The sequence below is a fragment of the Channa argus genome, chromosome 13 (genome assembly GCF_033026475.1).
Source record: "Channa argus isolate prfri chromosome 13, Channa argus male v1.0, whole genome shotgun sequence".
Lineage (NCBI taxonomy): Eukaryota > Metazoa > Chordata > Actinopteri > Anabantiformes > Channidae > Channa > Channa argus.
Window position 1 is genome coordinate 12,047,567 of NC_090209.1, and position 16,396 is coordinate 12,063,962.

General features: G+C 39.6%; 1 protein-coding gene across 17 annotated transcripts in view; it reads left to right on the forward strand.

Annotated features, from left to right (window-relative positions):
- LOC137139756 (ERC protein 2) overlaps window positions 1–16,396 on the forward strand; it is a 139,882-nt gene that overhangs the window by 102,193 nt on the left and 21,293 nt on the right. For 14 of the 17 annotated variants that reach the window (XR_010916388.1, XR_010916389.1, XR_010916390.1 and 11 more), the window contains 2 exons: window positions 1,026–1,190; window positions 5,676–5,737. Coding sequence is in view for 12 of the 17 variants with exons in the window: in XM_067527453.1 (XP_067383554.1) it covers window positions 1,026–1,190; window positions 5,676–5,702 (192 nt within the window). In the remaining 5 variants the exon portion in view is untranslated. The remainder of the gene's footprint in view (window positions 1–1,025; window positions 1,191–5,675; window positions 5,738–16,396) is intronic. The other 3 variants (XR_010916391.1, XR_010916392.1, XM_067527463.1) reach the window with 1 other exon arrangement.

Here is a 16,396-nt window from a genome sequence, read left to right on the forward strand (position 1 = left end):
CTTGACTAAAGCTATCAATTAAATGTTATCAGTAACGAAAACGTTCAATACTTCACCCTAAAATGTCATGAATAAAATGAAAATACCCCAGTAAAGCAGAAATAGCTCAAAATGTATTTAAAAAGAGTACTTGTATTTACCATCTCTGTCACACTATCTGTCCCTATTCTATCAAGGCTGACTCTAGGCCTTTGTCTCCTTTACTACTATGGCTGTCTCTCATTTAAACAAGGAAAGCCACAGCATTTGGATGAGTGATGTGTGCATATCTTTCCTTCAAATCATCTTCATCCCATATGCAATCCAACCCTCTGCTCTGCAGTCTGTTCTTCCCTTAGGGGAAGTATCTGCAGTTAAGGGAATAAAGCCGAGCTTGTCAATGTATCTGCACCCACTCTGTTTCTGTCTATCTCCTAGACAGCTGGTCTCACTGGAGTTCTGCTGATTGTTAATGTTAGTCAGCCTAGGCTGTTATCACTCTCCAAAGCAATGATGTTGGCAGTATGACAGCCTCTTCCACAAACACTTAACGAAATACACGCTTAAGCACAGACACACACATAGTCTTACTTAACCTTTTACAGGCATGCAGAAAAAAAAATGCATATTTGAGTGCAATTTTAATCACTGACATCTATAATAAGGTTGCTTCACCCAAGCCAGAATGCCTGTGGGCTTAAGCTACATGAAACAGTCGCTAACTGTTCTTACTAGGATTTGCCTAATCGAATTAAATGATAATCTGCTATATGAATTACATTTGACAGACTTACGATATTTTCATCAGGCATCCCAACTAAACAAATTTATGACCTGTCAAGCATTGTTAGTGGCACTGTTTTTATCATCTTTGATGGTTTTCAACATACTTTACTCCCATCCAAATATCTTTTCGCTAATCATTCTAAAACCATTTTGCGAAACAAAAAACATTATGTTTCAGAAATAAATAGCCAAGTGTATTCATGGTGTACTGTAATTACAGAATATGTTATAAATATCCTTGTTTATCTCCCCTTTTGCAGACTCAGAATAGAATGAAGTTGATAGCAGACACCTATGAGGAAGATCACATCCATCTCCAACATTATCCACACCATACTCACCACTTGCATCCAGCAAAGGTGCATCAACGAAGCTTGCCAAGAGGGCCCGCCCTTCATGCCAACCACCGGCCCTCTATGGAACAGGTCAATATTAATTGACAAACACACACTCACCCATATTGACCAGTTTATAGCTTGGGTTTCTTTTACACAAGTTAACATGTACTTTTGTGTTCATGTTTTTAAAGTCATCTCCACCATCTCCGTCAGCTGTGGTCAGACTCTGCAGCATAAAATTCCTCCTCTGTCTTATCCTCTGTCTTTTCTCCTTCAACCTCATTAGTTCCTGCCAAGTCAGTTATTCATATCATTTAGATAAGAGGCCTAAAGGTGAAAGCTGTCAAATGAGGGTTTTGATTGATGGGATTTGTATGTGAGATTAGTTTATATATCATTCATCCATCATATGAGCTCCTTTTCTCTATCTGAGTATCATATCCAAGCTGCCCTGAGGACAAACTTAATGTGTTTGAAGACAGCTGAAGAACAAACTGTTGTTGTTATCAGCACAAAGTATTTGTGTCTTCGTGTGAACGTGCATGCTTCCAGGTGTGCGTGTGGAGATGGTGTTGCACAGCTGAGTCCTTGTTGATACTAGTACCTAGATAAATTTGCTAACGGGAGAATCTTCAAACAAAGTCAGGGATGATTTCACTGTTCTGCCATTAGCTGATAAAACTTCTAGTTATTTGAAAGCAGTATATAATCATCACCGCTCAATTGTTGTCAAAAAGTAGTGACTGGGGAGATTCCAACCTATAAGAAAGATGTGTGTGTGTGTTTGTGCATGTGTTTTGGGGTTTAAGAGGAATACCTGGGAATTTCCAGCTAGGTCTACATTCCCACATCTGTTCTATTTGACATGCACTATTGCACGATTCAACCTTTTTTAAAATGTTTCTGAAACTGTAGTTAAAATAAAAATCAAACATGCATAGGGGGTTCCCTGTTTCTAATATCTCCCACGCACAAGCACACAGTGATATATATTTACAATATGTGAACATTTGCATTATTTTCAACTACAAAATGTTTTACAGATCTACAAATTAAGATTATGGGAGTTTGTGAGTTTATGAGTTTAGTGGGAATATTGACATGGAACGTGCCTTAACACAAAAACTACCTTGGCCATACAGAGGCTACTTTTATATTCTAGCTGTGAAGTTATTAGGTTATGTTATGTTAAACATATGACTTGCTAAAAAAATATCAAGCTGTGATGTTTCTACAGAGTTGTGGGTATATTGCAGAAGCCTGCAGCCATGTTTTGCTAAATATTAAACTCAGAGCTGCAATTGTTCACTTTTTAGTATCACATATAATTCCCCTTTATTTTTATACAAATATCTTTTCATCAATATGTTTACACAATGCTGTTTTACTGCAGCACTGTTTATAGTGTTTGAATTATGAAACAGTAGCTGTCTGCAAGGGATATTTCAACATTTCAAGTTGGACTAAAAAGTATTATTAGTATTACTGGGAAATCTTGTTAAGAATGTAGGGAATAACAAAATTAGAAGCTTAGAAATATGGGCCAATTAAAAGTTTACTTTTTTTTTATGTCTATACAAGAGAAGTGTGATGGCTCACACTGCTGAATGCAACATTGCGGCAATAATGAAAATAGGTTTTAAAGAAGAGCATATTCCACTGTGTGCCCACAGTTGCAAATGAAAAGTTACATACCCTCATCAGGGACATGGCTGTCATGACAACATTGCATGGTAATATTGAATATACAAGAAAACCTCAAGAATTTGGTGCACAAGATTTTGATTATTTGGGGTTTTCTGTCGTCAACACGGGTTAAAATTATAAATATGGGGTCAAAACTACATATACACCCTCTGAGATTATTATTCCAGTGGTGTTTAATGTATTTTAATTTGCCAAGCCCAAGTTCCTAACTAGTGATTTTGATTGACTACAGCTGGTGGCTTCTCTCCGCCAACATAAAAAGGGTTTGTCAGGATTTGACAGCCATCATTGGATTAACCAACAAACAGTACAATGAAAAAGTCCAAGGAGTTCAGTGTAGATCTGAGAACATGGATGGTGGATTTACACAAGAATGTTTCTGGGGGCCATTTCTAAACAATGACAGATTTCAAGATCATTAGTGCAAACAATTGTAAATAAAAACAAGGTACTGGGAGGTGTAGCTACTTTCCAAGGTCTGGAAGAAAGGCTAAAATATCTTACTTGGCTGAGAGGACATTAGTTATGAAGGTCAAAAACAACTGAAGAATCATCATGGCACAGGGCTACCATGAACTGGTTACTGCTGGAACAGCAGAGTTACTGTTCCCGTTCTAGCAACAAAAGGCTGCTATTGCACTCGGTGCCTAAAAATCAACCTTAAAGCTTGACTAAAGTTTTTAGGAGAACACACTGACATAGAAATAACCTTCTAGAAGAAAGCTTCAGATGTTTGGCCTAAATGACTAGAGGTATGTTTGGAGGAGTAAAGGTGAGTTATTCAATCCCCAGGGAACAGTGTTACGCACGGTAGCAAGGGGGAAGCAACATGGTCTAATGCTCTTTTGCTGCTAGTGGACCTCCTGCATTGCAAAGATTGGATGGAATAATAATAAACTACCTCAGAATATTTCAGCATGACCTCAAATTATCAACTAGATGGTAGAAAATTGGACACTCTTGGTTGTTCCAACAGGACATTGACCTCAAACACACATCAAAGCCGGTTTTGGAATAGATAAAGCAAGCTTATGGAATGGCCTTACCAAAGTCCTGACCTCAACTCTATTGCAAATATGTAGACAGTGTTTAAAAGCCAGATCTGTATCACAAAACCAACAAATTTAATTGAACTCAATACTGCCAAGAATAGTGGTCACATATCCAGCCAGAGTTATGCCAGAAGGATTTTGATGGCTACCCAAAGTGTCTGCAACAGGCAAAACGGGCTAAGGGTCATTTAACCAAACATTGGGTGTGCTGCATGTGTAGTTCTAATTAATGGAATGAATTAAAACTTGTGCACCAAATTCTTGGGGCATTTGTTTATCTAAAACTTTGTTTCTTCTTTTACTCCATTGTATGATTTATCCCTGCCTCTTTCATTCTTTATTTATTCCCTTCTCTCCCCCATCTTTTGAATATTACATTTAAATATATTGTCCAAGTGTGGCCAGTGGTTTAGTGCATTGCTGGGTTTACAAATGCCACTCAAAGGATGATTGATGATGATAATGATAATTAAGTGGGTCTGCAGGCCTTACCTATAGAGACTGCAGTGCATTTCCAAGGCACAGCTAGTGCCATGAATAACAGGGATCATGCATGCATTGTTTTATTTTTTCATGCATAAATAATATGTAAACTGAAAAAAATGGATGCAGTGGAATTTTGGATACACACATGGCAGAACAAAGTTCAAGGTTTTTCAAGAAGCCCAACTGCATAATATTTAAAGCTCACTGGTACAATTAGTGGGTCCATCCCAACTCCTGACTATACTCGATGTACTTAACAAAGTCCATCATAGTAGACAAGTGAAATCTAATTGGAGGAAACAGGTACAGAAAGTGGATTTAGCCTCTTGGGATGCACCCCAGGTCTGTGTCTCAGCATGGAGTGTGTGCACTTTGACAAGCATGTTGTGCTCATGTTGTTCTTGTTTAGCCATGCCAGCACCACTGCCAGATACTTGGCTGCCGCTTCTAGAGGAAATAGAAAACAGCTATGAAGTGTTTATCAGAATTATAGAACCTTTTCTTTTAGGTTGTTCATTTTTTTTCTAAGCCTTAACATGTTGCCTGCTTCAGGTTTATGAGAAGTAGCACATGGTATTTGCCCTGTTTGTGTGGATGTGCATTTCTGTGTGTGTCTGTGTTTAACCTGGCAGACTGAGTGGTTATAGGTCTGGCTCTGTTTAGAGGGCCTGTCACAGCCATTCATTGCATGTTAGCATTTAGCATCTAACATGTTCCATTGAAAGGCCATTATATGTATAGCTTTGCTGCTTAGGTGTAGCCTACTGAGTTTACCAAGCTTGTCACAACCACTCAGTCCAACCAAAGCCACTGTGGACTGCAGCCAAGATCCTTGTTTTTGTTTTTTTTTGTTTTTTTGCTCTGGTGTAGCTTTAGTGTAGACTCTGCTTTGTCGGAGCCTAGTTTAGCATTATGCAGGCAAAGGCTTGGCTGTAGTGAGCTCCAAATGCATGCTAAACATCGTAATGTTAGTGTCTGAGTGAATTAGCCTTCCTGTTAGCAGGGCTCTTGTCTGCACAGTTTCAGCCCCAACGATACACCTCGTGTGTTTAGTTACTGGTTCCTAACAGTCACACTGAGGAAAGCATTTTATGATATCATACACTGCTTTTCTGCATGAGAGACAAGATGTTTTGATTTGAAGCCACAGGAGAATCATAAGATTAAGCAATGAGACTTACCTTGTAAAGTGAAAACCAATGCACTAGAGTTAATCATTTTTAAAGAGAAGTCATCTTTTGCCACTGACATTTTTTTGATGTAAACTGATGGTTAATGAATAGATGATGAGGGAGAATGACACCTGTTTTACCTGTTTTTGTTACAGGACGATGAAGAAGGAATATGGGCTTGATGAGCACCAACCTGAGAACCCTGAACCTTTTCACGGTAAGTTTCTTCCTAAGTTTCTTTTTTATTATTTGGTTCTCTTAATATGCTCTATGGCACTGTGCAGTACGTTGCTTAAGATATTTTAATAATCATCTGCACAATAGGTTTCTTGAGTGGGGCAGGAACAGCAATAGTACCACAAAAACCACAACATTTCCCAACTCTCACAGAAGAAAGTGTAATAGAACACAGCTCCTTTTCCCATAGCCTATGAATTTCAGGGTCTCAGTTGGTTCAGCAGGTTACGGCTGACTTTCTGTAAAGGGCTCATATGCTGGTCGGGCCATTTGCTGTGCGTGCACTGTGTGGCTATATAGGTTACTGTGTGATATTAGACCTATATACACCCATCAGCCTAAAGCAAGCATACCAAGGCCCGGAGGTGATAAAAACGACACAGTGAGAAAAACCAGAGATGGACAAGTCTGTCTCTCCGTGCCCCATTTTTTTTAGTCGCAGTAAAGTTTTACCACATTACCCCACCCCGTTGTGTGCCAGTGTGTGGGGTAGTTAATTACAATACAACACAGAACAGTCATGAAGTTTGTTTTAAGGCTGCAAGCTGAAAAAAGCATAAAATGAAGAATGCAGAGTCATAAAGGATAATTCCTGTTTGGGGAGTTTTATATTGAAGCCCCCCCATAGACTCAGGATGCCTTTGAACACAGAGGTATGAAAAGAGGTCTGTGTAGGGAGGGTTATGGTTCGCTTGGAGATAATACACATGTGTGCAAAACAAAGAGAGACAAAGAAAAAGACAGACTTCCAAATGTACATTTGAGAGTAAAAGAGACGGGTAAAGAAAGTGAAACGAGACGGGTTGTCATGTATTTATGTTGCAGTAGGAGAGAAAACAAGGCAGCATGGTACCACATACTCATAGTTTCCAGTGCATCTCATTCTTTTCCCCCAGTAATCCACAGGTGGACCATCACAAGCAGATTCTGTCTCTAACCTCAGTGTCTTAGTAGTTATGCACTTTGCCCTCGCACTACTTTTGGGATTAAGAGTCCTAGGCTTGTGTGTGAGCAAATTGTTTGTCTTCCTGTAGTTCAATACATTAGTGTGTTTAGCTATGATTGCTTGTGCATTTACAAGTGAGTTCTGAGCATTGCTGAGCTATACAGTACCGGAGCAGCCCACATAGCCTCTAATCCAGTCCATGTGTGCTGAGAATGCAGTAGTGTCAGGATTCACCGTAATGAAACAGACCACACTGCCCCCTTTCTCCCTTTCTTTCCATCTCTCTGTCTTTTTCCATCACTCCTGTTCTTTCCACCTCTCCTCAGATTTTAGCTTGCTGTGCCCTAACATATCCTTCAAGGTAAACCTAGAGTCAGTCCTGTGGGTAGCCTACTGCCTCAGTATCTCCAATCAGATATCACGATAAAGTGTGTATGTAAGTTTTTCTGTATTAGTGCTGCTTATCCCGATCTAATAGAATAAGCCAGGCACATTAGCCTTTAGCGCAGAGTGGTGTTGTGGCTAGCGGTATCTGTGCTGCTCATCTATCCACTGCTGTTATTCTGGCAGTGTACATCGCGAGTGCAGCTAACGTGTATTAGCTCTCCTCTATGGGGGAACAGATGGGAGCCATTTAGCGGTGTGTAGCTACTCCACAATAAGGCCAGACCTAATCCCCATATCCTGTCCATAAGTGAGCCCTCCCTAATATGAACAAACAGAGATGACAGCGGCGATAGACAAATAGCCAGGGATCTGTGTTTCGGCCTGAATTTCTGTATATCATTGTATTTGCAGGTATGCATGTTCACTTTGATTGGTATTTCTTATGGATAACCTTGACTCCCAGTCTAAGGCTGCATTTTGGATTCCACACAAACCTAAGTGTTGAGTTTGACTTGGCAAGATAGAGTTCTGAGCGTCCATTTGTATAGATTAGCCACGGTTACATTCAAGAGGACACTGTGTTCTGATTGGCTCGTTGTGGTTGTGTATGTCCTGCTGTTGATTACAGAGGCTTTGTTTACCCTCTTGGCCTCCCAGACCCACCCCCCCCGTCTAATGAAATTAGAATGTCCTTTTGGAGAGAAAGCACAAGAAAAGGGGGATGGCGGAAAAAGTGAAGGACACCATGGGGCCAAATGAGTGAAGCTGAGAGGGGGAAGAGGTTTTCTGGAAACATTAAGCTTTTATCCCACCGTGAAGTTATTTGTACTGAATGAAGTGAAATGAAGCTGAGAGGCTTTCCAAGTGGGGACAGAAATATGTTTGTATGTGTGTGTGTGTGTTTGAAGAAAGGAGTGAGGTCTTGTCTAGGTTTAAACCAGACAATGGCTTTAATTTGCCCCTGTTGTGTTTGCACTGTAAACACTGTTTGTATTTCTACATTGTGTACGTCAGTAAGTATCCCACTCTTGTGTACTATAGACGAACTGCCTAGAAAAAAGTAGTTTGGGGATTGAAATTCGGCAGCAGATGTTCAGTTCTAAAACATTTGCACATGTCACAGAAATGTTTGTGCTTAACTTTCCTGTTTCTGATTTGTTGTGGTTCTACCTTCAAGTCCACATTCTCCTCACTACCAAAACTAACCTCACAACCGACCTAACGACCTGAGAAAAGCATGGAACCTAACTATAGCAACTATGGAGGCAAGGATGACTACATAATAGATCCCCCCACAAGCAAGGTGCAAGATGCAGGTGTTTCTATTACAACACATTCTCGCAGTTAAGACTGTAGCCATGTAGGGGATTTATTTTGTAGGAATTGGGCTTTAACAGCCCATAAATGCAGTGCAGCAGAAATAGCAGATTATACTGGCTGATTAAAAGTAATGCAAGTTTTCTTTTGCTCCACTTCTACAGCTAAGACCACAACAGGTTTAGCCTGCACAAACTGACATTGCTGTTCTTTGTGTTCACTTATCTTCAGGTAGATCATTACACTTCAAACCCAAACACACTTCTCACAGTGCATAAAAGTGACATTGGAAAATTTAAATGTGGCAGTATTAACCTTGGGATGGTAGACACCTCTCAGTGTCCATAATTTTACAATAATGATAATTACAGTTTACAGCCCAGTTGCATTGGTTTATAATGTTACATTGTTCACATTTATTTCAGTGGTAAACAAAATAGCATGCAAATATCAGCTTGTTTGCCAACGGCATATAAAATGGTTGAGCTTGCCCTGCCACCTTTTCTGCACTGTGTGCCAGGTTGAATCTCTAGTGTAAACAACTATTATCCCACACATTAATTACTACAAGTTGATGGCATATAGTTTTGTAAGTCGCCTGAAGAAACATCTGTATTATCAACAAAACTCTGTAAGTTGTAATTAATTACTATGTTGAGTTTCTTTAGGCATTTGGGAGGAAATAGAAATTATTGATTTAGTTGTTTTGTAATATTCTGTATCATACTTAGTCTGTATGTGAAAATTGTTGTTGCAGAAAAAAAGTTAGAGGCTTTAACCTCTAATGGGACACATTCCATCAGTAAAAGCAAACTTCATTTGTACATTAAACTTAAGCTATTTTATAGCAATATTTTTCTGTTTATTGTAGGTAGATTTTACTTTCCAGAACATACATAAACCTTGTAAAATAGTTTAATCTAGGCAGTACACCACTGCCCTAACTCCCTCACTTCGACTTTGCATGTGTGTGTATGTGTGTGGTTGTTTCCAATTGTTTGAAGGTACATGTAGATTCTGTGTGCATTCGGCTAGTGTTTGGATATGTAGGTATGTCCTACATATATGTAGCTGTGCTATGCTATGTGCCTTTGCTGACCAGTGAACCACAGCTTGGAGGTCAGTAGAGGCGTCTAACCGAGGCCGTTCCTCAGCCAGCTGTCAGCATCATCAGTCTGTGAGGTCAAAGGTTGTTCCACCAGGTTGAACATGAGTGGGGAGAAGTTGGTACCTCCATAACACCTGACCACTGAAATTTGAGAAGGTTGTTTGTTGTATCTATTTTAAAACCTCCTGAAACAAAACTTAAATCATTTTTAAACTGCCATCTGTGTGTAAAAATGCAAGATGGGGGAAAAACAATTATTTTTAATTGCCAGAAAAAAATTCTCGGATTTTACCAAGTTGTGCAGTATATTAAACAAAAACATTAAAAAAACATTTTGAACTTTTTAGGAAAGGCACATAAAAGAAACCCTTTTTATAAAAGAAAATGAGAAAACCCTACTTGTGAAAACCATCCCAGTACTCTCCACCTAGGTCGAATGCTTATGACACTTATAGATCATGATTAATTTGACACTGACATATTAGTGTTTAAAGACCGTGCACAATATCACCTTTACGAAAGTAAATGAAGAGCAGTGATAGAATAGCTTTGTCACTGTCAACAAGTCAAGCTGCAGACAGACAAGACCCAGGGATCCCTCTTCAGCCACGGCAGACAGAGCAGGAGGAGGTGGTTGAAGGAGATAAGGAACAACTTGCAATCACTATTAGGCAGACAAGTTTATTCATGATTTTTATTTTTTATTTTTTTGTGGTTGTCTTGAAGTTGTATTAAGGTGAAGATAGTTAGATACCTGATGCGTGGATCATAAGGCAGTTCATCTAAGTAAGCTCCCTTTCCCCACCCACAACACACTCATTACACACTGTGAGACACGGCCACACACACAATCGCTCGTGCAAACCTGCAGGAATGTAGAACAATCCTTTTTTAAATTCTGGTTCTGTAATCACAGGTAAATACCTGCACATCAGTGCTTATCCATGCACAGAATATTGCCATGTGTGTGTCCATTCAATCAGAATGAAACTATTAAGCCCTCTTTGGATAATACCAAAGCACAGCCAAGACCTGCAAATCTGAAGCTTGGCAGCCAGTCAGCTTTCCTGACTCCACCTTTACCCTAAATGACCTTTGTAGGTCTTCTGTCCGCTTCAATGTGGAGATGATGGTGGTGATTTAGAGGGCTGTTATCTGTAATGTGAGTGACAGGACTTCCTCCCTTTCAAGCAATAGTCATCTGGGACCAAAATGCTTGAGTTTGCATCCTCTTGCAGGGATAATGGACCATGAGTCCTGGCATTATAAGTGATCATGCGGTCCAGTGCCCTAAGGTTATTGTAGTTGCATGTTTAAAAATTAGCTTTGCTTTAATATTATTTAAGGATTTGATTATATTAGCACTTTAGTTCCAGTATGGTTTGGCATGGTATTGATTTTTTACTGACATCCCCAATTCATTAAATAATATCTGTCATGCTACAATGTGGTGGTTAAATGTTTTCCACTTGTAGCGGTCTGGTATTGTTATCTGACTATTGAGCATGTCTCTCTTCAAAACCTTAAAAATACAGTCGAACGTAGTTTTGTGAGTCCTCTTTTTTTATTTCATTTCAAGTACACAAATAAAATGCCTGAAAACAATAAGCACTTACTTTTGTTTCTTGGGTGTGTAATTGAAATGACACTTTAGTGCTTTCTCGTTTACGACCACTAATTCTCTGGCTCAAGCTCAAAATCCCAAACATGCTCTCCTTGTAACATAAACCCCCAAAAATGGGCTGATCCTGTTTGGCTGGGCAAGCACATTAAATTTTACATGGCAAGGATGCGTGGTAACCTTTAACGTGATTACTAAAACACTGAAAGGTTAGATACAGTACATGTATAAGCTCAAATACTTCCTCATCTTCCCTTTTCTGTCTCAACATGCCAGGTGTGACTCAGTCACTGTCTGTAGACTTCTCTCTCGTTTGCTGTCTGTGATGGAATGGCTCAGCGAGGCCATGGCTTTGATTCAGTAAACCTCAAGCTGTTGCTGTTTTTCAAGTCACACTGCCTGTATTTTACTCTTTATCAGTTATCTCTGTTGCTTCTTCAAATGGCATTGCAACAAGATATTGTACGTTCAAGATTTTTTCTGGTTTTCTGATCAAGAATATAAAAACTCCAGATGTAAGTGCCATAGTAAAAAACTCTAATGTTGAGGTCAATTTGGAAAAATAGATAGTAAAATTGACAGATTAAATAACTTTGAAATCTTTGAAAAACTCTGTGTGTGTCTGTGTGTTTAAAAAAATATTCAAAAAAAGTAAGAGGGAGAGATCCTGACATCCTGACAAGATTATCAGGGTATTTAGTGAGCTTACAGAGATGGCAGCACACAAAAGCCCTTCCCTCAGGAGAAACTCGCACCTGGGGAAGCACTCTTGAGTGTTTATGTGCATTTGTTTATGCATGGGTGAGTGTGAGATAGAGAGCAAAATCATTATGTATAAGAAACCTCTCAGTTTGATGCTTTGGAGGTCAGATCCCCTGTTCAAGCCAGATTACATCCCAAAGAGAAAGTCTGAACATCCACAAAGAGGTGCTGCTTGAGGGAGGTACAGGAATTTCACCTTAAACCTGTTATTTTCCTCTGACTTCCTGTGCTCTCCTATCTTCTACAAACACAAATGGATGCACGCACACTCACACACACTCACACACACACTCACACACATACAAACACTAAAAGCACTAAACTATCATACAGCCTAAGGTCATGCGTAAAACCTCTGTTTCTCCCTAAACTGTGTTTTTAACATATAGACCCACCCCCAGGCCACCTATCATAGATGTGGACAACTGCTCTGAGGTAGAGAGAGATATTCAGGGGTGCACAGGTTTAGGGAATTTTTAAGATGGGGGTCAGTATCATAGCTACAAAATAGAAGACTCACCTGTTGAATTTATGAAATATGACAGCTGATTATTACCAACTTCTCGCTGCGACATACAGCACGTGGATGGTACAGGTCGAGCGCTATTACACACACAGAGACCTACATTCACTTACTAATGCTAATAGAAAGTATTTATAATTAAGATTGACACCCTGGAAAGACTGTGGTGGTAAAATGTCACAAAATCTATTTTAATAAGTAATAGCAGTAGGAATTTTACTATTTTCTTTCCTTATTCTAGAAATGCCAGAGCTGCTATCGGACACTCTTTGTAGAGTTGAAGAGGAAAACTAACAGGAATTTACTTGTTTCCTCCCACTGAAAATCATCCTGGTGCAGAGTCAGCGAAGAGGCTTCATAACCCAGGTTATTGTTGAGCTACTGCAGTAATATCAACAACCTTTGGACTGCCACTCTACATTAAGGGCTGACCACTAATTAGACCTTGTATAACAGTAGGCATCAGTTTATTTCTCACGCTAGTCCAACACTTTCCCAAAGCTTGTCCACATCTAGGAACCTTGTAAAATGAAAGACATATTGTGTTGCCATTTGTCAAAAAAACACCAGTTTCCTCTGTAAATGGTGTCTTGCAGCATAACTATGTAGCTATGATGGTTTCTTGTTCTAAAAAAAAAAAGAACAGTTCCTGACACTCTATATCATTGACCTTTTCAAACTTTTAAAGCCCCTGAGACAGAATAAACTTCTCATTTGTGCTCCACTTTTAAAAAAGTGTATAAATCCCTGGCTTGAACGAAAGTCAGTACAACACAGCTCAGCTTGTTGGGATAAGTAGTGTTTTCAGCCAGGTTGTGTTTTCCAGTGAAACATTAGATTTGGATGCCAGAGTGGCCTCTTTCTCTGTCACTAGATGAGCTCAGACAAGAAGATTAGTGCTCTAGCTGCTCTGTGTACTTCAACCTATTATATGCATCTGCTATAATTCTTGCCATCAATCTGAAAGTTCTGACTTTACAAGGGTGTCTCATATATGAATGTACTTATACCAACATGCTCACATGCGTACAACTTACATATGTGCCACAGGACCCGCTCTCCTGCTCTCTCTCTTATCTGGGCCTTTGGAAAAGCCACACTTGTATGATGACATTCAGCACAGGATTAAAGCCCATGTAAGACCCTCCTCAGCTTACACTGCTGCTGCCAAGAGGGGATCTATACTACCACACATTCTCATGCAGCACTGTACACACACTGGCAGAGTCACAACAGCGTGCACACACACACACACACACATTGTAGTTAGGCAAGCACAAACTTGTTTGTGTCCAAAGACATCCACACACACAGAAATCCCTGCGACCTTAGCACGTTGTCCTCTTGTTACTCCAGATAAAAGGAAGTCTATCGCCTCAACAAACACAGTGATACACAAAGTTATGCACACAAACAGTGCACACAGACATACATAAACACGCTGACATTCTACACAGTCATATAATGAACAAACACACGTGCAGGACACATTCACGCATACTCTAAGCAGTAGAATGGACAAAGGACGGAAAAAGGCAGTTACAGTAGAGGTTGATTGGAGGTAGACTGAACACAGACTGCTTTGGTTTTAGTAGTATGACACTCTAGGTGACATTCTTTGTATAAATATACATCTAATCTAATCTGTACATACCTCCAGGGTTTGGTTGGTTGGTTCTGGGAATGCATTCTGTTTTTTCTGATCAGTTTGTTTATCCCCAAGCTTCCACTGTGGGAGTTGCTTTGAATTTGTGTACCTGTGTCACCCCATCTCCATTTCTTTCTACTCCTTACTTCCCTTACTATCTCTATGACAAGTACATTATGTTTTGATTTAAGATTACTAAGAACATCCAAATCAATCTCTTACATTCCCCATTGGCTTTAAACACACTGCCATCACCTTGGGTAATAAAAACTAGGTTAAATGCAAACTTTTCATCAACTGGCTGAAGGTCATCAAAGGAGGTAAGAGAGCAAACGAGGCTTGCTAAAAGAGTAGAGCATTGAAGCATAAAACCTATCGGCAGTCATCATAAGGTACTCCAGTACCACTCCAGTCCAATATCCTATTCAGGAGCGGCCTAGCTTGTCAGAGTGTGTACGCAGCAAGACTTCAACCCTGCAGCAATGGGATTAACTCCACTGCTGGGTGGTCCTCTTCCCGCTGACCTAAGAACAGCAATGAGGTTTACAGCACTCCCATTATAGGTGTAAGGATTATGAATCAGGTCCAGTTACTGAGGTTATGTCTGAACATTGCTAGATTATAGTGTTTAGCTTAATTTGAATGTTTTACATATTGCAATTGTTTCTGTAAACTGATGATGAAAGAAAAACCTTGACTGAAGGGTCTTGACTTGAAGGTTGTTGGATTGACTCACCAATCTGGCTGGGAAAAACTGCCTGGGTCAGTGTGTTCTGCTTGAGCTCTAGTGTTACTGCTCAGTGGCTGGCATTCATAAGATGTGGCTGTATTATGCCCCGGTCAGATCAGATCTAGCAAGTCAAAGTTAGTTGTAGCAGGCGAATAGGAAATACTGAGGGATGGAAAGATATGAGGGTTGGAAGTATGAAGTAGCCAGCTCATATTAATATTGCACAAGCTAAATATGATCCCTGTTTTATCAAACACTGTATTTACCTAATTCTTGCAATCATTCTCATTGCAAAAATCAGTTCCTCCTTGATGAAAGGTAAATGTGGTCAGTCTTTCTACTGTTTGTGGGTATTTTAATCACTCCACAAAGGGAAATTATTTAAACTTTTGTTCTATTTGGTGTGGTTGCAACATTAGCTACCTTTGTGTAGAATGATGCAGCTAGGGAGGTGAGCCAAGGTGCTGCGGAACATGAAAAACTTCAGAAAAAAAGAGTTATGTAATGTTTGTTTTTGTGTTTGATGTTTGAGTTTGTGATGTTAATGGAAGAGTCATAATCACAGGCAGCTTATATCTCAAAGTCATGTACATTAGTCTCTTTTTTGTTCTTCTTTGGCTCATACCTCGTCTTTCATCCTTGAACACATCACTCTTGAGTGGTTAAGCTGGTTGAAAAGAGGACAGAAAACTGGTTGGCATTTCTGAGTCGCACACACAAAAGCACATGTTCTCCATAACACAAGTCTCTGAGACAGACAGGTAGTGTGACAGGAGTAGAGCTGTTGGAGGCCTGGCTTCCTCCCCATCTGTAGGGATGGGAGCAGAGGACAATGTAAACACTCTGTCACACACATAAACAAGGCCCCACTCAAGTTTCACTGCACAGTTACAGAAAGCTCACCATCTCTTTTATAGAGAAAGTATTTGTGTAATTTGTTTATGTGAGATTCCATAGCTCTAACAGGCAAATGGCTTTTTCAGCACCTGAGTTTAATTTCACTAGCTCTCTCACAGACAGATCGTAAACATGGCATACCAGAGCGGACACAATTTTAATTTCGAAGCCTTCCTCACCTCATTCTTCGTCACATCTTTCACTTTAGCACCTCCCACTCTTTTTGTGTGCTCACTGTTTTTATATTTCTCTATAACTAATGGCTGTGGGGTGCAATTATTCAACATCAACAGCAGGTGAATCTGAGCAATGTTGAGGCATTTGGTTTTGCTGGGTATGACAACTCTTGTCAGGATGTTTTGTGCCTAATAATGTAAGCTTAAAGTTGTTTTAATTGTTTGTATTTTCTTCAGTGATAATTTAGAGGAGGAATTTCCAATACCCAAAAAATGTGACACACATTCCCATCTGTAAAACATAGCTTCTAGTTAGCGAGAGCTCCTAACCAATAAAGCTTGTCTGTCTGAAAATCCAACATGTGTGCATATAAGAATGTGTGTCTGCTATTCTGCATAATACTGTACATATGTTTGGGTCAACACAAAAAACGCTTTTTGAAATACAATCTCCACAATCAGTGCTTTATAAAACCAGTATTATTCTATGCTAATAATATTCCCCAGCCGACTATACTGACACA